The sequence below is a fragment of the Varanus komodoensis genome, unplaced genomic scaffold (assembly GCF_004798865.1).
Source record: "Varanus komodoensis strain SLA01 unplaced genomic scaffold, ASM479886v1 scaffold32, whole genome shotgun sequence".
Taxonomy (NCBI): domain Eukaryota; kingdom Metazoa; phylum Chordata; class Lepidosauria; order Squamata; family Varanidae; genus Varanus; species Varanus komodoensis.
Genome location: NW_025335798.1, coordinates 17,088,637 through 17,110,548, shown reverse-complemented (window position 1 = coordinate 17,110,548; position 21,912 = coordinate 17,088,637). Strand labels below are relative to the sequence as shown.

Here is a 21,912-nt window from a genome sequence, read left to right as displayed (position 1 = left end):
CTCTTGCCCTCGCTGGGCAGTGGAAATCAAATCAGAAATATCTATGCCTTTAGCAATGTTCAGATTAGGCTACTGCAAAGGTTGCAGATGGGACTGTAACACATTACATGAGTATGCCTTTGCAGACTTCCTGCACAGTTCAAAATGCAGCTGGGATCAGCTTGCAAGTGACATATTTGAATTATGCTCAAAGTGTAGCTGCGTCCTTTTAAGGCCTTGTACTGCTTGCTGCTGTAAGGAGAACCTTCTTCAAGCAGCCTAGCCATTCATCAAGTTATCCTTAGAGACCCTTCCATGGGTACCTCTGAGATCAGTGGGTACCATCCCACTTCTGTGAGGTTTACATGGCACCTGATGACAATAATGACGGTGTCAGAGGAAGCTTATTTGGCCTGGCTTTTTCATATCATCTGGAATAGCTTTTACCATGCCTGTGATGTGCCTTCAACTTTTGCTGCTTTACCCTGTCTAAATTTTATTCTTATGCCTACATTTGGTTTAAAGGTTGATAACATCAACTGTTGATTTTTAAGAACTATATGCCCAAGACAGCTTACAGTACACAAAAGTAATACTATGAAATTAATGGTAAATGGGGAAAGCACTAATGAACTTTAGGCAATGATCTTACAGACTGCATCTTTTTTTGGAAAAACTTTATTTAATGCTTTGAGATTAAAAACTACCAGTATTATTTTGGAACTGCAGAAGCACTAAAGGAAAAAAAAATAAGTTATCCAATTTGCTAGGTTTATGCTTCTGCTAATCAGACTGGCTTGTTCTATAATCAGAGTTTCTGATTTGTTCCAAGATTTCTATAGATAAAAATTGCCTTCAGGTGACAACAGGGCTATTAAGTATGAAATTCAAAATTGTGAACGCTGATAGAAGATAGGGATTCTTTACATTCTTTGAGCTTTTGGCAGTACTTACTTTTGCAGTATACTGCTACACAACTGAATTAACACCTTATTCTATGTACTGTAACCAGGAATAAGGTGTAGTGCAGGCAGGATACCCATTCAAGCTCACTTTTATAGCAGAAGTTTAACTGAAATTAAATCAAATAAGAAAAAAATCAATGATTACTATGTACAGCTTGCCCAAACTACATTTGCTGGGTTGAGTTTCCATTCCATGTGTTGTTATCATCTTCTCCATCATCTTGAGTTCTCAAACGGTAGATTTTGCCTTCTTTTTTGAATTCTTCACCTCGTTTTTCCAGTACTCGTTTCCTAACTGCTTGTCTACACATGGAAGAAATGGTGTTTGAGAACAAGTTGTTACAGCAGCAATGTACATATACAATCTTTTCCGGTCATCAAGAAGTATAATTCATTCAACTCTAAGTCAATACGAGTCCTCTCTGAACCCCAATTCCAAAATTAATGGCGTATCTACAAAAACAGCAACCTTTGTGTAGGTTTCATTTTGCTCACCCTGTTTATCCTTTTCAATGAAGAAATTTAACAGAGGGATAAATGTATTACCCCACTGCAGTAAACACAAAGAATTTTGTGGTACATTAAAGATTAATAGATTATGACTAGGCTTGTGTGGACTATAGTAAGAAGTTTCCTTTTCAATTGTTCGTAAGATGGATTCAGATGAAGTAAGAGTTGCTCATCACTCCACATAATCACCTACTGCCTGTGATGACATACAGCACACTTCCTATCAATTCAGCTAAGACTATACTGATCATGGAACTCCAGGCAGTTATGCATCAGAAAGCATTTTCCATATCCTAGCACGAATCTTGGTCTCAAGCCCCGCTACACATGGCCAACAACCAAGGAAAGAAAAGAGCAGGGTGAGAGTACCTGCTTGGCTCCGCAGTATTAGACGCTGAGGTCTCTGAGTGCTCCTGCTGATGGTGCCTCGTGGTTGGCTGGGAAGGCGGAGTACTGGCAAACAAGAAATTGCTAATAAATCGCCAAACAGCTATCAGTGGATACAGAAGTGTGCCAAGGAATTTCCAGAAATCTCCACTAGAGGACTGTACAACTGCTGTGGCTGGCCTTCCTGCCTATATACAAGGAAACAAAGCAAGTTGGAAGTCATTCAAACAGAGCTGAAAACTGGACTCCAAAAGAAACGCCATATATTCACAGGGGCATTGACGTGTGTGCTAATCCCAAGAGGTCTTACTGCTTTTTGTGAAATGGCATAATTTGAATGTCTCAGTACTGCTCTCCCTTATTTCCCTTCTTCCTGCATATACTTACGGGCAACAAAACTACTGAAGCACTTGGGGCAAGCTCCAGGTCCAATAATTTTTTTCCATAATCATCTTTGGTAAATTCCCTTCTGGGAAACATTGTTGCCAATGAAAAATTACCATATGTGTTGCCAACTGTCTGTAACAAGAGAATAACCAGTTGCATTAAATAAGTACAACAGATTTATTTATAATATTAAGAAAATGGAAAGGACTTCCCATTTTCAGCCATGTTTATCCAAAGCAAATGCAATTTCACCTCAAATTAAGTAGTTTCAAAGGGAAGGAAAGCTTTGATTCACACAGAAGTACCTTTAGCTCACTAACCTCTCATCTTAATCCTCTGTTTTTTAAGGCACACGATCAATCAAATGTGGGATGTGCTAATCTGGGCTAACCTAGAGCTAAACTGGTGATCTCTGAAAGCACCCTAATTTATGGTCAGACCAAAACAACTATAAAATGTGTATAAATTTGTTTAACTGATATACTCTACAGCAAAATATAAATCATTTGATGAGTACAATAAATATTTGGCAACTTTAAAAAATGTACTTCTCAGATGCTGAGACCAAGGATAAATGGCCCCAAAAGGCCAATATAAAAGCCACTGAGCTATAGCTGCTTATGAAAAAAAATGCTCATCTTGCTCTCTTTTGCATTCCCAAACTTGCCCTATACTGCCCATCCAATGTTGCAGAAACGGATATCTGTTCACACAAGGGAACACCTCCTTTTCTTCTCCCTGCCATTGGGAGCAAATCTGGAAGCGCAGAGAACAACTGCCTGGGGGCGGGGGGGGGGGGTTGTTCTGCCAATGGTGGACAGTGCTTGTCCATACATTTCCCTTCTGTTCATGAAAGCTGCCAACTTCTCTCTTAAAATACCACAAGAAATACCTTACCATGGCTGTGCATAGTCTTTTCCTAATTAAAAAATACGACAGAGGTATGTTTACCTGTGCAGCAAATTGTCGAGCTTCTTCCAAGGGAGCATCTGAAGGGAAAGTATTAGTAAAGGAAGATCCATCTGGAAGACGAAACTGAATTCTTGCTATAGCACTGTGGAAAATATTTTGGGTTAATATAGGTTTTTGTTTAAGATCAAATATTCCCTTAGTAAATTCCTTTTCAATGTTTTGAAATACCAAATTACGTTATGATGGAGAAACTGATAATTTGCACTCACTTTAAGTTAGATGTTGAGTACTGTTAGATGTTGAGTTGAAACATGTTTAGCACCAGCAGTACAAGTAATGTGAAGAATATATTAGAAATATGTTCCCAGCTAAGAGAAAATGTAAGAAAGTGCTGGGCATGAGAAAGACAGGGAAGGTAAAGAAGAGGCAATGGATATGAGATGATAAAGTAGTGAGAATGGGATGAACTAGGATTACTTGTTCATAGACATGAAAGAATGTGTGAAGCTGCAGTACACAAAGGAGTTTTGTGCAAGATCAAAGGAGAGAGAAGATTCAAAATTGATGGTTGAAAAATAATTCACCTTCTTTCCCTCTGGGATGCTTCCTTCCTGGCTTCCATTTCAGCTTGCTTAGCCTGGAGAGCAGCAGCTTTTGCAGCTTCTGCTTCTTCCTTAGACCTTGCAAAGCGGGCTGCTCTTTCAGCACGATCCTTCATAAGAGAACAAATACATTAGCTACATGTTACTATGATTCTTCTTTTATACCAATTGAGGCTACTGAAAAAATGCAATTTTGCTTAGTAGAATTATCAGTGACAAATCACTACCAATTTCTATGTAACAGGAGTTTTTCAAGTTGGATTGGATCCAGGCATAGCCATGCTTAAAGCAGACCCACCAAAATTAATGGAAGTTAAGTCCATCATGACTTACTCAAGTCCTATTTATTCTGATGATCTACTTTACATATGACTAAGTCTGGAACCAACCCTTTATATTTAGTACAGCTGGAAAGGCAAAATTCAGTTTTATGTTTTATATTCATTATTAATGCTCCTCATGTGGTGAGGGAGACAACTGGTTCTCTGCATTTATTACATTCAGTGCATATACATCCTGAAATATTCATAGCATGAAATAGATGGAACAATGTCTTCTGTCATTCATACCTGAATGCAAGTACTATGTGAGCAAGTTACACTGAAATTCAGTGATCCATAGCTGACACCATGACATGACAGCAAAATAAGTAGTCTTGTGCTAGAAAAAGCTATGAGAAGAAACAGATGCTCTCAGCAGGAACACTCTTTTGAAGATGAACCCCTTCCCCCACAACCAGTATAGCCATCCAATTATATACCTATTGACAAGAAAGTATATTCAGGGTCAAAAATGTGGATGCATTAATTCCAACTAATCTACCTAATAAGTGACCATTTACCAATGCAATCTGCTGTCTGATGCGTTCTCTTGCAGCTTTGTCTTCAGCTTTTTCTCGGTTCCTCTCTTCCAATATTCGTTTCGTAAGCTCTTCTTCCTGTTTCCTTTTATACTCCAACATATCTTTCCCACTTTTTCTTCTTTCAATTTCTTTCTTTATTTCTTTCTAAATAAAAAGAGTATAGAACCTTCCCAGTCATTATGATAACTACTAAATACAGTATATGGATGTAGATTAACTTCTGGCCTTCTTTAAATAAGATTCTTGTTTAAGAATAAAACACTTGGCCACAAGGAGAAGGGCTTCTGGTCAGTGGCAACGCAACTGTGCCAGGTGCTGATGCTTGATACATTTCAGTGCCAGGTTTTTTTTTTTTTTTTTAAATTTGCCTGTTATTTTAATTGCTGAATGGAAGGCTCTGATTTCTAGGCTCTGATAGTAGTTTTATTATATAATGATTTAGTTTGCTGTGGATCAGTTGTTACTGTGTTGTTAACTTGGTTCACTGTGGTTTATTGTATTTGAATTTTTATAATCATTATGTATATGTTTTCGTCTAATGTTTCATGCTGTTTTAATTGTTGTACACCATTCTGAGAGTGTCTACTAAAGAGTGGTTTCTAAAAATACCTCTAAAAATCCAAACGATAGATAGATAGATAGATAGATAGATAGATAGATAGATAGATAGAGAGATAGATGGATGCAAAAAAAATTGGGCACTGGGAGTAAACACAAAAATCTTATCTGCAAATCTTTCTGTTCACAGAAGGGATGCAGACCCAGTGACGTCTCCACTTTGCTAACAGGATGCTCTGGTGAGCAGAAATGGGGGAGGGGGAGAGAAGAATAATTGCTTTTCAATTCCTCTTTCCTCCTGTTACGTTTCTAGCACCACTTCCAAAGCTGCCCCACAACCCTCTGCAGCAGGCTTTCGAGAACTGCAGAGAAAATCAGCATAGTGCACTTTGCCTCTTTTCATCCCACAGGAGTGTCTAGTTCACCTAGTTCCACTCTGCAGAACTCTGGATCTAACTCACCAAACGTCAATAAAACCGGTAGTAAAAATTTAACTATGCTCCTACCTGTTGTTCTTCTTTCTTTCTCTCTTCTCGTCTTTCTTCAAGTTTTTGTGTCACTCTTAATTTGGAAAAAAGAAACCATATCAAATCTAGCAAATAAAGTAAACTATATTCAACCCAAGATAATAAATATTACAGTCAAGTAATTTCACCATTTGAAATGTCTCTTGGGCAACAGTACAGTAACAAAAATACGTTTATTACAGAAGACAAGTCTTCATTTTGTGATACCAGAAATCATTTGTTGTAGAATATCCCTATCAGTACATGATAACTTTTTTGCCAAGATGTCTGACATTTGACTTTATGACACAAGCCACATCAAATTTCAGTTACCACTCTCTCATTTGAAAGAAATACCAAGAACAGACCAAAAATAGTATGCTGTGATTCTTTATAAGAAATTTTTAGAAGTAGAAACTGTTGTGCCAAAATTTAGTCAGTTTCAACTGATGATGTGACTCTTTTCCTTTCAAGTAAAATAAATCACTTTGCCCACATGAATCTAGTTCCTACTATTCTCAAACTTCCTGCCTTATTTTTGCCTTACTCCCATTTTTAACTTGACTTCTCTGTCAGGTATCATTCTTCTCTGGCATAAGTAAACCATTGCTTAAGCATCCCTAAAACACAGCTTATACTTCCGGTTCTTTTAACCTCTGAAGGAAATAAGGGCATACTGTTTATTTTCAGCATCTTAACTTAGATTGTCTGCCCACAAGCAGGAATGTCATTCACTTTACTTAAAGAACTGGTACGGTTTAGAAGCTCAAAAACTACTGGGTAATGATGCATGATGTTGACAACCTTCTCTTGCAGGCTGATGGATGTGGAAAGCTCATTACTACAGGCAGCCATGTGCTGCTAGTAACTATGCGTGAAGAATATGGTTTTTTGGGGGGTGGGGGGAGAGATCCATCCAATTTCCTCAGCTTAGCTACCTTGGACTCTGACCCAATTTCTGCCCTAAGCCCTCCTAGCACCAAACATTCATGCAAGTGAGTCCTGTTGCTCAGCTATAACTAGCCAGGCTGGATTTCACACATCGCATGTGTGCACCTGCTGTGCAAGCAGAATGACTTGCAGGCTTTGTGTACTTTGCACAAGAATGCAGTGCAACACATGGGTTCACTAGTGTCTGTGAACTCGATTTAGCTTGGCTAACTCCCCACACCAGGACCAGCGTACAAGAAAGAAAAGTGGTGGATGCGAGAGGTGGATCCACCAGGGCTAGGGAAGGATCAACTGGAGCCACGAAAACTGAGAAGTTTCAGGTGGCAGTTTCCAACACTGTCACATCTCATTCTTATCAGCTGATACATCACACAGTGACCCAGTTCACATGTAACAACAAAGCACAGTTTAATTAACCATGGCTTGTTGAATGGTGGCTTGTTGTTACATATACACCTGGAACTAACTACAAATAACCCATTACAAGATCATTGTTATTGCTAGGTTGTTAACTGTGGATTGATTGTCATTATCTGTGAACCTAGAATCATAGATTGTTTTGCCAGGCAGCGGGCAAGACCAGGAAAAAAAATAAACAACCCAAAGCTCTTTATATGCCACTACTGAAGTCCCATAAAAGCAGCCAAAAGAACAGGAAGACAGATAACCAGGGCTTTGCCTGGCTGTCTTTCCCTGGTTTAACTGTTTTCCACACAGACCCTGGCTAGAGGAAGAAACCAAGGATTAAAAACGCCATGGGTCAGCAGGTCATTAACTCATAACAAACATTCTCAATATACATGAATTTGAATTAATATCTGTATAAATATACTAATCTTTCACAAAGCTATATCACAACCAACATGTAATCCGAGGCACTAGAAGGTCTGCCAGGATAAATGTACCTTTCTACTTTAGTCTTAAGGTCATCAGTGGTCTGTGGTTCCACTCTGCTGTCATGCTCTTCATTTGCCTGGACTGAGTTGACTTCCGCTTAAGATTGTTTAGCATTCACAGAAGTGAAGAGAGAATGATGAGAGAAAACGAGTATTAAGTGTTTAGCACCATAAAAAGATACTTGTTTATTTATTTAAAACATTTGTATACAGCCCAATTGTGCCACAGCACCTCTGGGCATCTCACAATCACAAAATAAAAACACAATAAAGCCACTTACAACATATTAAAAAGTTATTAATTCGTTATATATCTTTATTTAGTTATAGATTTATGAATCATCTTTCATCCAGACAGATCTTCAGGGGACTTGTAATTAAAATATAGAATAAGTTAGAAAAGTTTTTGATTGTGAAAACTTTAAAACATCATCAACAATTTTAATTTAGAAAACAAGTAAGTGCTAATACATTAAAAATACCAAAAAGCTATATGGAACAAAAAGTATTATGAACCCACCTAAAGGTCCTGAAATTAATCTTACTGTGTTTGAAATAGTAATATTTCCAAAGCAAAGTTATTCACAAGTAAGAAGATACTACTACTTACCAGCTGAGGTTAAATGCGGTGTTTCAGGTTGTACTTCAACAGTCTCAGCTATTTGGGACTGAGAGTCTTCTGCGACACTATTTAAAGAGGAGGAACATGAAGCAGAGCTTTGTAATGCTTCATTTTTTAACATGTGCATCTAGGGAAGAAAGTAATGATGCTGTAAGTCACTGCTTAAGTACAGAAGATTGCTCTTGATGCCATTTTCTAAACTGAAATGTAAGCAACCGCTAGCTTTCCAAAGACAAAACTGCACGTTAGTAAATCTAGGCTGCAATTCTATGCAGAGCTACTCGGGAGTAAGTATCCATGAGCTTTGGCTGTTTCAGGTTGCTTCCCCCTCCAACATGCCATGCCAGCCGTGTTAACATGACAAACTGCACCCAAGTGAGTAATTAGGCAAATAATACCAGACGCCTGTTGCAGCTTAGTCAAGCATGTTTAAAGCATGGTGATCATATGTACCTGGCCAACAGAGTTTATGCTGGAGTAGATGCAGTTGGTCAATACTGCTAGGGTCAATCTTATACATTTTTATTTAGAATCACAATCCTAAATCTACTTAACCTCTGGGCCACTGAAATAAGACAATTTATTCTCAATAGGATCTCTCACCCTGTTTTGTAAGTAAGTCCTATCTGTCTTGTACAGTGACTATATATGGTGAAGAAAAAGGCTCTGCATCTTGTAAATGATGAGTTGCAAGAATGGTGTTCTGCTTAATTCTACCTTCAATTTTATATGTTGTAGAATTATGAATTTTATTACAAAATCCCAGACCATTTAATTGTAGAGTCAGAATACAAACTTCAACCAGTCAAGAAACCTCTAATATTATAATCAAATTAGTTCATAATAGAAAGGTTAGAGTACTCCCATATCAGGGGGGTTGCAGGGAAAGCAAGAATATTTAGCAAAACCTATATAGCACATGATGGAATACACATTGAATGGCAGCTAAAACTAAAACTGGAGCACTAGTCTAATCTTACAAAAAGCTCCTCTGATTACAAATGTGCTAGCAGTTTGCAAGAGAGAAAGAGGATGCTATCATCATAAAGCTGCCAGTAGTACATGCTGTGGATAATGCAATACAAATTAGGGATTATAATTCTAGTCTCAGAATTAACATGAGTTGAATTGTGAAGGGCTAAAAATCCCTCTGCTTACAACTTGCCCTTTCTTAATGTACTAGAAAACCTGGGGAAGCAATGAGTTTCAGGAAAAAGTCCATTTACTGGGCCCTACAAGAAAAAAAAAACTCTTCTTGCAACAGCTCTATATAGAATACTTGCAAATTCTTTTACACCAATCAAGACTGTATAACCTCGACAATTCTGTAGGCACACTATAGTACAGTGAGTTTTTTGGTCTTTTACTTGTTCAAACTATGACTTCTTAAAACAAGGCTTTGCTACACTGAAAAAACACGTGTCACCATTTGTTGTACCTGCTTGACTTTATGAATTCTTGTAATAAGTTCTTCTGCAGAAACACTGCCAGCAATTACTTCCAAGGGGACTCCATTGTCTCCTATGAAGAAACTGGATGGAACACATACCACAGGATCTATGCAGTAACAGTAAAGGACGATATATATCTCATTTGTTAGACAAAAGTACATTTTAAAAAGGAGCTTCATTAAGGGAGATGGGATTATGGGAAACAGGAAAGCAAAGGATATCATAAACTGGTGCTACCAACAGTAAAACGTCTGAAGTCGCAAGGCAAATTTAAATAGCAAATTAATTCTATCCCTTTTCTGGCACCTTGTCCTTCCTTCCAATGCTTAAGAAATCTGACATATCATTAGCCAGAAACTGAATACAGAATTTTCAGTTTCAGAATACAAATTAGAAGCAGTGCATATTAGTTCTGTTCTCAGAATATGTACCTCCTTTGTTTTTGAGAGATATGCCTCACCACAGTTTGAGATTAAATCCATTAAACAGGATTTACACATGTGGGTGGTACAACATTGGTCTGACCCAGCAAGGATCAGCAAGTCTGCATCTGGTACAGCTTTCCATTTCCATCAGTCAGCAAGATGCTTCCAGGAAGCTCATAAACAGGAATGTGAATGCAAGTGCTTTCCCCTGTGGTTTGTCATTAGCATCTGGTCCCTAGAAATAATCTGCTTCTGTACACAGAGGCTACATTTCAGTTACATGGCTAACAGATGCTGACTGACCTGTTCTATACAAATAGATCTAATCCTTTTATAGGCATCTAAGCTAGTGGCTAGCACTACACCTCATAGTAGTGAAGGCCGGCAAGCTGTTTGCATGAGATGGTGCTCAGGTGGCTGAACTGATTTTAATCAATGCCAGGAAGTTATATTGAAAATCTGGTGATTATTTAGGATGGATATGGACAGAAGAACCATGCTGAAACCATGTGGATGCTGTTTCACACAACTAACTTCCCACATGGAACAACATTAGGTTCTCAGTTTTGAAATCAAGTCACTATATAAACCATTCCTAACATGAGATTAGGGATTAAAAATCTGATACACCAGTAAGGAGGAAAAGGGTAAAAATTACTATCTAGTTTTGATGCCTCTCCATGGAAAATTTTAGATAAGATCAATATTTATTTAGTGCATGAAGTATTACACAATATATGCCCTGAGGCAGTAAATTTCCTGCCCTGAGGAATTTATAATCTAAAATTTGATACAGAGGGGGGAAAAAACAGAAGAAGGGGGCAAATAAATAGGGAAACAATATAGTTCTTTGTATTGCAAGTAAAAAGATGAAATAAATTCAGATGTGTGAACTAGGGGATTACGCCAAAGGCTTCAACAGAAAAGGTAAATTTTACAAAGGCCTTTAAATGAAGTAAAAAATGAAGTGGCATTGTATCAGGTGTTCTGGGAGGTAGTTTGAAGTATAACAAGTTACATTGGAGAAAGGAGCAAGAGATTTCATTGTGTGTATCCTATGAAAAGGTAGCTTAGAAAAGATGGCATTGGATTACAACTGCATTGGTCTATTTGTCTTGTCAAATTTGGAATAAATTACTTGTGCTCGCTGTAATACAAAATGCTTCCACTGATTTTATTCTGTTCAAAGGATACAAATTTGTGAGAACTGCAGGCAGGCTTCACTGTGTAAAAGAAAGCATTTGATTAACAAGTAGCTCTAATAATCTGAAATGTCATAATATAATCAGCGACATACCATCATGCATGTGACTGATAAAAACTTTGTAGAATCACAACAAATTAGTTTCTGTTTATTTGAAACAGTGTACTAGGATCAAGCAATACAATACTACAGTAATACAATATGAAAACCCAGGATTGATAGTCTACGTGTAATTGACATATGCTTGAAACACCAGAGAAAATTTTTCTGAGAAAGGTAACTATAGCACATTGACCTGCTGTATTATATCAGCTTAGAACAGCCTCACCTCTTTAAAATATCAGGCAAAGATAAGATAGAAGGAAGAACTGTACCTCATTTGAGTGCAAACCACATGTTACAAACTTGGGTCAACCCCTCATCTTTGAAAATTATCAGGCAATGTCAAGGAGATAAGCAAAAGTGGGAAAATGTTGCATACATATGCACATTTTGCTTAATTTTTCTTGCCTGACATTTCTATATTTAAGATCACTTGGAAAGGAAGAAGATGATTTTTAATAGTGGGAAAAAGACTTTCCACCCTTTCTCAAAATGGGCTACCTTTTGAGTGGTTAGCCCTCCAAATAACTATATTTATTTTAGCTTTTCATTTTACTGAGTGAAAGGATGTGTTTGTCATATCTCATTTTGCTAACAGAAGCAGCAGGAATGTAAAAATAATAGTGCCCATTATTCCGGTTGCATACAATTCAGTAAATTTTACCAAAGTTTAGGTCTTTGCAAAACACCAAAATCTTGATTATTATTAACAAAAAAGATGAATATGTCAAACCTTTGAGTATTAATTTTAATAGCCACAAAGCCATCTGTTGTTGCCTCTGTCACCTTCTCGTTCTCCCAGCTGGCAGCCATCTCTGTGGATTGTTCATCATCTCCTATGAAAAGCAACAAGTTTTGTTTTCCCATAGACAGAAATATAAATTAATCACAAATTGCCATGTACTGGAAATGCAATCATGTGGGAAAATATATTCATGACTTCATGACAAGAATAATCATATAATTGGGATTGACTCAAATGTAAAATAACCTTTAAACGAAACCAAACACACTCACTTTTAAAAAACCAGAACAAAAAGCATCACAAGCAGACAGTGGGTACTGGAAATGCACAAGTATCTCCAGATAAATTTTCCCTAATGTGATGTCATGCAGCTGCTTTGGAATTAAGCTCCCATCAACCCAAGCAAGGAAGGGCAATAGACAGGAATGTTGGGACTTACGACCCATGTTTTAATCTAGAAACATAGGATGGTTTAACTTAGTGTCTTGCAATGGTAGTGGCTTGGACCTGATGGCCTTCTGGTCCTTTCCAACTCTAATTATTCTATGATTCTAATATCTGGAGAGTGCCAGATTTTGAAAATGTCCTGCAAATGACCCAGACATAAGAGATAGACCTCACATTGCAAACAGGAGAAAAATTCAGTCTCACAAGATAAATATGCAGTGCAGTACAAAACAAATAAATCTCACATATTGGTTTTCATTAAGACATTCTTCACTTATAAGTTTGGGTATAATGCAAGAAACATGTTTGAAAATTACATCAATATACAAAAGCTGCAATAGGTTCTCTGTGCTTATTATTTTGTTGGATCCTTAACAAGTTATCATTTAAGATAGAAAGGTAATACTAAAAGAACATGGGGGGGAAGATTCACAAATAATTGGGGGGGGGCATAGTTTTAACTATTCCCAATCCTGTCCTGAGCCTTCCCTGTACCATGTAGGAATTTCTTTTTAAGCTCATGCAATGCATATCTTGTATATTCAATATTATTGCATTGTTAGGGGTTCAAACAGATAATTATTCTCCCATCCTTCTGCTATTTCCTTATTTATTTTCAATGTCATATTCTTAGGATAACAATCAAAATTCTTCTTTGGTTTAATGTAAATCGATTACTGACATGGGTCACGCAACATGACAAACCATCATGGGTAACTATGGTAGGCTGTCAAGACATTTGTTTCTTGCTTGTTTCCCAGACACTTTCTTGCACAATGGCTTAATTTTAAGCAACAAGTCACCCTAATTATCCATATGGCTGGTCCATGATAGCTGTTGCATTGGCCAAATACAGGAGAGCAATTTCATCATTTGATACCAAAGTCGAGGACATGGAATAAAGTCAACTATGGAATGCGCTCCCTAGAGAGGTCCGCCTGGCGCTGTCATTATATGTTTTTCAGCGCCAGGTCAAGAACTTTTTATTTGGCAAATATTTTAACACATAGTAATCTTAATTGTAAATGACTTTAATTTATTTTAAATGATGCTCAGTGTGGAATAGTTAATTTATCTTATTTTATTGAAGTTTGAAATAATGTTGTAAGCCATCCAGAGACGACAGTAATGGACGGCATACAAATTTTTAACTAACTAACTAACTAAAATAATCAATTCAAGTTGCAACAACCCAGATTTAGGTTAGATATCAGGAAAAGTTTTCTTACTGTCAGAACAATAGGACACTGGAACCTAGAGAGGTGGTGGGCTCTCCCACACTAGACACATTCAGAAAGAAACTAGACATCCCAGTGGGATGGTGTAAATGGGTGTCCTGCAACAGCAGGTTGGACCCAATGGCCTTCATGGCCCCTTCCAACTCGATTATTCCATGATTCTGTGATCATGAATAGCAACGATCTGCTAATAAGCAAGAATGCCAAAAAACCTGGCCATTCTTCACAATTTTGCCCTTGCTATCACCAGATATGATCTCTCTACAGCAATTTAATGATTCTATGGAAGTGAGATCCTAACGCTTTTAAAAGAAATATATCCTAGAAGGTCAAGTTACTAATGTACTCTTGAAATGCAAAATATCAAAACCTAAAGATGTGGGCCACAATCCAGGGAACTATCTAAGCAGTTCTGTGCATCCAGAAAGGCTCTGGATTTATTTTCTAACAGGCAAAGCAAAGGTGGAAGTTTTGAAAATTGTTTCAGATTTAATAAGGAGCATTTCTGTTCAGAGGTCCTGAACACAGAACAAGTTCACACAATCACCATACAATATGCCCTAACTATCAGAGGGTTGTTTCCCCCCCAAACAAGCCAAGGCTTCTGGTTCAGAAAACACAACAAGCTGCACCCTGGAGGATAATTAGGCAAATGGCACCTGGCATGTATCATGGCTTAAACAAGTCTCTGTGGCCTACTGAAGGTGCAAAGATAGGCTAATGATTAGATTGTAGCCACAGACTAAATATAAAAACTAAAGCTCATCATAGGAAATACATTTGATTGTTCCACATTATGAGCAACTGCAGAAATTATCTGAAATTGCCAGGAATCTGCAGCCACTTCCAGTAGATTCAGGGGAGAGGCAATGTGGCCCTCAAGCTCCTTAAAGTTGCTTGCACTACATAAGCTATTAAACATCCTTCAACCCCCTCTCCACAACAGTCACCAATGCGGAGTCCAACATATCAAACAAAACAATGTAAAATCATAAAAACACAATAAAACAACTAAAACGATTTAACAGGCCAAATAAAAAGATGCAACTTTAAAAAAGAGAGAACAGACTCAAATTTTTGAACTATATAACTATATGCCATACAGTTTAAGAATTATATAGGAAAGAACCCCATATCCACCATTTAGTAAACTGTGCATTAGAATATGTGAGATTGTTTATTTCATAGAACATAAAGTGGTGGAGATTTTTATTCTGATTAGCCTTTGAAAGTTTGTTTAAAAATCTACCAAGAGCTACACATGCATATATTAAGTACCATTTCATGTATAGGCCACTGATAACCTATGGTGTAAAATTCTTAATACAAACTAAATCTTAGGTATTATGTTTGATATGGAACAACTGAAAACCAGCAACACTACCCCATGTATGTAAGCAGGTCACTACCATTTTCAGCAACGATAGGGAAAAGTGTCCCAGTAAGGAATGGACCTGTAAATCAGTGCCCAAATTAGTCAGCTTCATTGCGAATCTATTAAGCAAATATTCAATGTGCCTGCTGCCTTACAGATTAGAGAGCTATGCTATAAACTTCCAAAACATCAAGACTGGCACTGGGTCTTTTGTACTTCTGTACAATGGTTTTGCAACTGTGTACTTATTATGAACAGTAGTTCCTCCTCCTTTCAGCAAGATACACAATGCAGACAGATTATTCTGCATTCAGGTAAAAGGTGTAACACTTCCAGCAACAGTATACAGTACATGTTGTCATATTTGCCTTACTTTACTGCTCAAGTGGAAGAAAAAAAGTGGGATGGATAGGTTAGCCTCAAATATGTCTGCTTCCCACTGCCACCCCAAAATAGGGTTGGCATCCTTCCCCATTTTGAGTATTATCATATATACTGTAGCAGGTTCATCTGCATCAAACATCATGTATTGCATGCTCTCTTGATACCTTTAAGACAGAGGATACTGTCAGTAAAAATACTGAAACAAGAATTCTTTTTACTACCAGCTCCTCCTTACTTTATTTTCAGGGTAGAAGTGATGTTCTGTGGCTGCTTCTTGCACAGGCCAAGCAAGAGGAGACTAAATTGTGACCGCTCCTCATTTTCTCAAGTTTCTAGAATGGCTGAAAAGGCATAGAAAGGTGGTAGAGCATGGATGCCTTCCACATAACCAGATGTTACTTCCTGAACTACACACTTGCATGATAAATTAGAACTTGGCCTGAAAAAGTCCAACAGAATTCAGCAAACTTTGAACATGTGTACCTATTAGAGAAGAAATCTTTGAAAAAACACATTTTCATTATTTTTTCCACAGGATAATCTCCGTAAGGACAAAAACTTTTAGGAAACTGTGATAAAATTAAGCTTTAATTTTTTAAAGCAGGTATTCTCAAACTACAGTTTAAAATTGAAGCAGAGAAAGAATGACAATGAATATAGTGGCACAGCATCATATGTTCAGCCACCCAAGCTGTAAAATCAAAGTATGTTGATCCAATTTAATACATTTTCCTCATTAGCTTTCCATCTGATTTTGAGCAATGAACTTGGGTTATCTCATCACTATCTCATTGACTTCAGAGCCCTTACAAATGCACTTGGGCGGGGGAGCGGGATAGATAATCACAAGTACAGACACTTGATAAAGCACATTAGAATGAGAACAGGAAAGTGATGCTTTTTCTAATGATCTTGTCAATAGGGTAACTGATATCATTGAACTCTGCTTAAAAACAACATTGTTGTATTGATAGAGGCAGAGAAGAGTAGAAAATAGCTGAGCCAAGTCAATTGTCAGCACAGCCACAATCTGCACACTCTAAAATGATTTCTCTAGAGAGATCACAGAGAGAAAAATAAAGCGCTCAAGGATGTTGATTTCCCAAAGGGATGTTCAGCATGTGACGTGAAATACAGAGGACATGCTGGAAACATTTCATGGACAAGGTGACTTCAGCCAATTTCTACAGGCTATCAGTTACAACAATGTTGTATAATTTTTTAAAAATGTTCTCAGTTCTTAAAATAACATGTGTCCCACCACTTCTAGATATTCAGAACTTTGCACCATAGTTTTGTTATCATTGTTCCTTGTTAACCACTATTCTGAAGTCTGGCAATTTTTACTTCAAGGATGATGACAGATCTTTCAGGATTTTATCCTCTTCAATGCATTTTGTTAAGATCTGAACACAGGTCAGAACTTAATATCAATCTAATAAAGATGGTCTCAATCGTTGGAATTATTTATTGTATTTATATCCTAACCTTCCTTTAGGAACCACTGTTGTGCAAGCAACTGTATACTGTGAATTAAACAGTGAAACTGTGCCAGTTAGTGACAACTGTGTGGCTAGCTGCGAATCCCTGCCAAGTACAATATAGGTAAGCCATCACTATCAACTTTCAATAAAAACAAAACAAAGACAGCCCTGGACATCACTCATTTCTAAATGTCTGAGAATCTAGTAAGTAAAACATCTGAGAGCTAGATGGGGGTGGAAGACTGTAGATATGCCCCCCCCCCATAAAAAAGACTATGTCCCAAGTTGCTCTTCAGAGAACTTCATGTGTTTATCACCAAGATCTGAAAGGATTTGTGTGTTTAGTTGAACCAATTTATAAAGCTCTGTGTCTTACTGGATTTCTCAATCATGGGTAAGATTAAGGCTAATTACTAAAAATCAACCAATACACCAGAATGGGAATTGGAAACCACTGGATTCAGCATTTTCCTGGTTGGTCCACTCCCTCTTGTCCTTGCCTTATTTGCTGTAGCCAAGCAAGCTATTAAAGAAGGCTCACTTGCCTTCTATGCTGATAAAAAGAGGCTTCTCCTCCTGCACAACCAACATAGAAACACAATGGGCTGTCACAGGCAGAATAGATTACTTTGCTCCTCTTCTTAGCTTCTCCACATGATACTGCCAATATCAGCCAACTGTGTTTCCAGGCTGGGTAGGAGAAATGGAAATCTTTTTCTTCCCACCTAGCATGGAAACCAAGAGTGTTGCCAAAGGAGGGAGAGAGTGATATGTCCCTTCTGTAACAGCCCACTACATTTCTGTGCTGGGCAGGGAGGAACAGAAACCTCTTTCTCTCCATCCAGAATGGAGGCCAAACAGAAAGGAGAAAAGGGTATGAGAAAGAAAACAGAGCAGCAGAAGGAAAACCAAGTAGCGTTTCTACCCATTTTTCCTCAAGCCCTGCCCACAGCCACTGTTGAGTGTCTTAAATGATTATCTTGGAGGAAATGCGGCCGTCAACACAAAAAAAGTTACTGGCCCTTAAAAGTTATTAATACACAGATTTCTAAAGATTTGTGTAAGTGCTGAAGTTCTATTAATAGACAGCAAATTTATTTCCTGCAGGACTTAAGTAAAAGAGAGGTAATTCCAAAGATACAAGAAGTCTGTTTGTTAGGTACACTGAAGTTTATGCATATCATAAATGTTCAGGTTGTATTTATATGTCCCTTTTTGCAGAACAATTGGTGCAGTTTGCAGTGCAAGCTGAACATAGCAAATTACTGTTTCACAAATAATCAGTGTCACTACTAGCATGGTACTGTCTGCGCTAAAAATAGTTTCCATTAATTTGACTACCTGCAATTATTTATGCAGAAACAAAGCACTTTCTGACAACTTTTAAAAGAATACTGTTAAGATGGCTGAGTGCCACTTGGTAGCTACAGGATAATCTGTCATTTAGTGCCTATAGGAAGGCTTCAACAATACTGTTAATCCCAGTGTCACCACCTCTCTGTGGCTGGTTGAAATCCTAGATAAAAGGCTTGTAATGAAGCTAGGCTTAACTGCATGTCAAAAGCTGAAAACTGAAGTACAGCTCAGATGATTCAAACCAGGAGAAGGCAACTTGCAGCTGCTCCCACACTTGTGGCTACCACTCCACAAAAATCACTTGCATGTATTCTACTGGGGAAAAAGGAATGTGGGGATGCAGCTACTAGATTCAGGAGGGATAATGGAAGTTTCCTGCACTGGTTTATCTGAGTACCATCTCAGAAGCTTTTAAACTATCTACTGAACAGCTTACCATCTCTATATTCATCTTTAGTATAGCACAAATGAGGGGACTCTGAGTAGCTGTCCCAAAGACAGCAACCAAAATACTTTCAAAATAGTCTGGTGGCATAATTAAGTGGAATGACTGTATACTATAATTAAAATAGAGAAAATGGAATTAATGCTTTAAATAAACAAACACAAATCTGTCTGCAGCATCTTGTGTGTTTGACCTCTGTACATATTATATAAGAAGTTTTTAATGGGCAGGAGCCCCTCCCACATAGACCTGGAATAGGAAGGGGGGGCTCCTGCCCAAATGAATGCGTACCTATAGAACCTTTTTGACAACAGGCTCACTGCTAGTGCAGAGCCCGTATGTGTGCTGCAGAGACCACAAAGAAGCACCACCAATCACTTCCATAACAAGTGAACATTTCACTGTAACTAAGGTGCATATCTTAGTTAAACTGACTTTCTATATGCATCCAGTAAATCTATGAACTATGAACTAGTCTGTAAATTAATCTTATTTAAGAATAAACTTCTCAACTGAATAATACACACTATCAGATATACTGAAAAAAATCTATTAAACTATAATCTCTTTCTTGTCTCACTGATTGCTTTGAGATAGTTAAGAACATGCTTATTTTCTTCCACTAAAATTAATTCACTTTAAAGTTTCTACCACTGATTAAATTCTGCCTGCTTTGGAAAAAATAAAAGTAAATTATTTCAATAAGTATATGGTTACTGTGAATATGTACGTTTGTAGCTCTATAAGAAATTAATCTTGTTTCTAATACAGAATACATGATGGGTGAAAGAAGGAACCTGTAGTCACTTTAATGCTGGTGTTGACAAAAAGTCATCTATGCACAGTGACAGCAGTTAATCTGCCACTTTCTTCATTAACAAAATTTAATGCTTAAAATGGCAATCCTTGCGATTACACACTAAATAGTTCTATATACATGACCTATCAGTAATAGTAATAGAATTATTACCATTAAAGTGGGAATGTTAAGAAACAGAATTGCACAAAGAGGTGAAAAGAACAACGAATTATACATTTCTAATAGGCATGTGCATGATCAGATACCTAGATTTTTCCACCTGTGGCAAAATAAGTTCCAGAAGGTATGATCAAACAGAATGGAGGGGGAGAGTGAGAGACTAAAAGTTAAAAGAAATACATAAAATAAGTTTGAGTAAATTCACAAAATTAGACAGGAAACATGTGTCTATATCAGACATGGGAAAAGGAGAAGATTGTATGGAATAGATATAAAATCAGTTATTGCAATTCATGAACGTTCAGGATACTGCAAGATAAAAAATGAGTAAAAATAGTATTAGGAGTATTATAAAGACCCTACTAAAGTTATTAGCTAGGAAATATGACATAACTATGAAACAATCAAATCATTATTGCCTTAAACTGTATTCCCATAGATTGTGACTTGTGATGGGCTCTCAAGTGACTTGCCATCTGTCCAGAAACCAAGCCTACTAGGCTCAGGAAGTAACTGGATGTAGTAATAATTTTGCATATGCTATGCAGACCCATCAATCTTATCTCCTGAAGCCCAGGTGATCAAAGGGAGCTATTTACCTTGCAGGGAAGAGCCCATATCAGCTTTCCCCAGCCTGCTGCCCTCGAGATGCATTGGACTACAGTTCCTATCAATCTCACCCCACGCGGTCAATTGTCGCTCCTGATGGGAATAGTAGTCCAAGCTATCTCAAGGGCACCAGGTTCGGGGAAGATTGTTTAAAGCTGAACTGGTTAACAAGCAGCAGAGAGCGCATGATCTTTATGCGGAAGCGCGAATGTTTGGGCATCGCCAGTGAGGCGGCTCTCGGGGATAACCCCTCTCTCCCTCGGGCCCTGGAAAGCCCTGTCCACACGGACAGGGTCTAGCGGCCTGGCTGTGCGGATAAGGCCGCTTCCTAGGTCTTTTGACAGACGGAAGGAAGGATGTCACCTGAGGCAGAGCCCCGTTGTGGGTCGGCGGCGGAGTAAGGGGGCGGTGGAGGGGCCAAGAGAAGCCTACAGGAAAGCAGTCCGCGGAAGCCACGTTAGGAAAACACGGACGGGCCCGTACCTTCCACGAACACCACGAACACCGCGCTGCGCTGCTTGGCGGTGGCGATAGCAGCCGGGATGGTGCCAGGGAACCACAACATAATGGCGGCGGGTCCGTGCGCGGAGGAGGATCAGAAATAGTAGCTGGAGGGGGGGGGGTCACTCCTCGCTCCGTTGCCTTCCCCTCCGCTGCCCAGCAGTCCGTTTGCCTGGGCGCGCTACGCGCATGCGCGTCATAAACGTCAGTCTCGCCACGGACGCGATGACTCGCAATTCACACCCTAAGCACCGCCCTTCCCGCTGAGCTTTTTTCCTTCTCTCTTCCGGAATGGGGCGAAGGGCGCATGCGCCAAAAAGGCGGAAACCTGTATCTGAAGAAGCTAACGGAGCTGAAAGGGTCGTGTCTAATAATGCTGACGAAGTAAACCTGACTACGATTGACGCCTGCACATTCCACAGTATTCAGGCAGTATTTGATAGTGGCAGATTCGCAGAGAAGAACGAGGTTTGAATGGCGAGCGGCGTTGTGAGCATCGAGGCGCTGCTGACGAATGTGATCTCGTTAAACTTTGGTATTATGCCATTTGGTTTTGATTCAGTGCAGCACACGTACTGTATTCTCGCGTCACTGAGAGTAGTCCACAACCCATTCCCAAAAGCAAGGCCTTTGTGCATTTATCAGTTGCATGATAGGCAGGCGGGCAAAAAGTAAGAATAAAAATCCAACAGGTGAATTTTCCCCTTCAATCGCAGTTTCCAAAAAGTAGCCCTGCCAGAAATGATTGGCAACCCTATTCCCGATCAACAGGTGCACATACAGTACTTGCACACCAACCTGGGATTTATTATTTTGTACAATTTAAGGGTGATATGTATATATGCACACACACGTGCGCACACACGAAGCAAAATTGTTATTACCTGCTGTCGTCTCTGACTTATGGTGACTCTAAACGAGAGCCTTCCAAAATGTCTTTGACAGCCCTGCTCATCTCTTGTAAACTCAATGTTGTGGCTTCTTTTATGGAACTTGTCCATCTCATATTTAGTCTTTCTCTTCTTCTTCT

The 21,912-nt window shown here is 38.5% G+C and overlaps 1 protein-coding gene across 1 annotated transcript; it reads right to left on the bottom strand.

Annotated features, from left to right (window-relative positions):
• Positions 1-641: 641 nt before the first annotated feature.
• Positions 642-21,064, bottom strand: UBXN4 (UBX domain protein 4). Its single transcript, XM_044438176.1, has 13 exons — positions 20,865-21,064; positions 12,053-12,155; positions 11,208-11,236; positions 9,576-9,694; positions 8,126-8,264; positions 7,525-7,612; positions 5,669-5,723; positions 4,584-4,748; positions 3,725-3,852; positions 3,180-3,282; positions 2,229-2,360; positions 1,824-2,029; positions 642-1,247 (listed from the first exon to the last, which is right to left on the bottom strand). The coding sequence occupies exons 1-13, from the start codon at positions 20,944-20,946 to the stop codon at positions 1,109-1,111; spliced, it is 1,488 nt and encodes a 495-aa protein (XP_044294111.1). The 5' UTR covers positions 20,947-21,064; the 3' UTR covers positions 642-1,108.
• Positions 21,065-21,912: the final 848 nt, after the last annotated feature.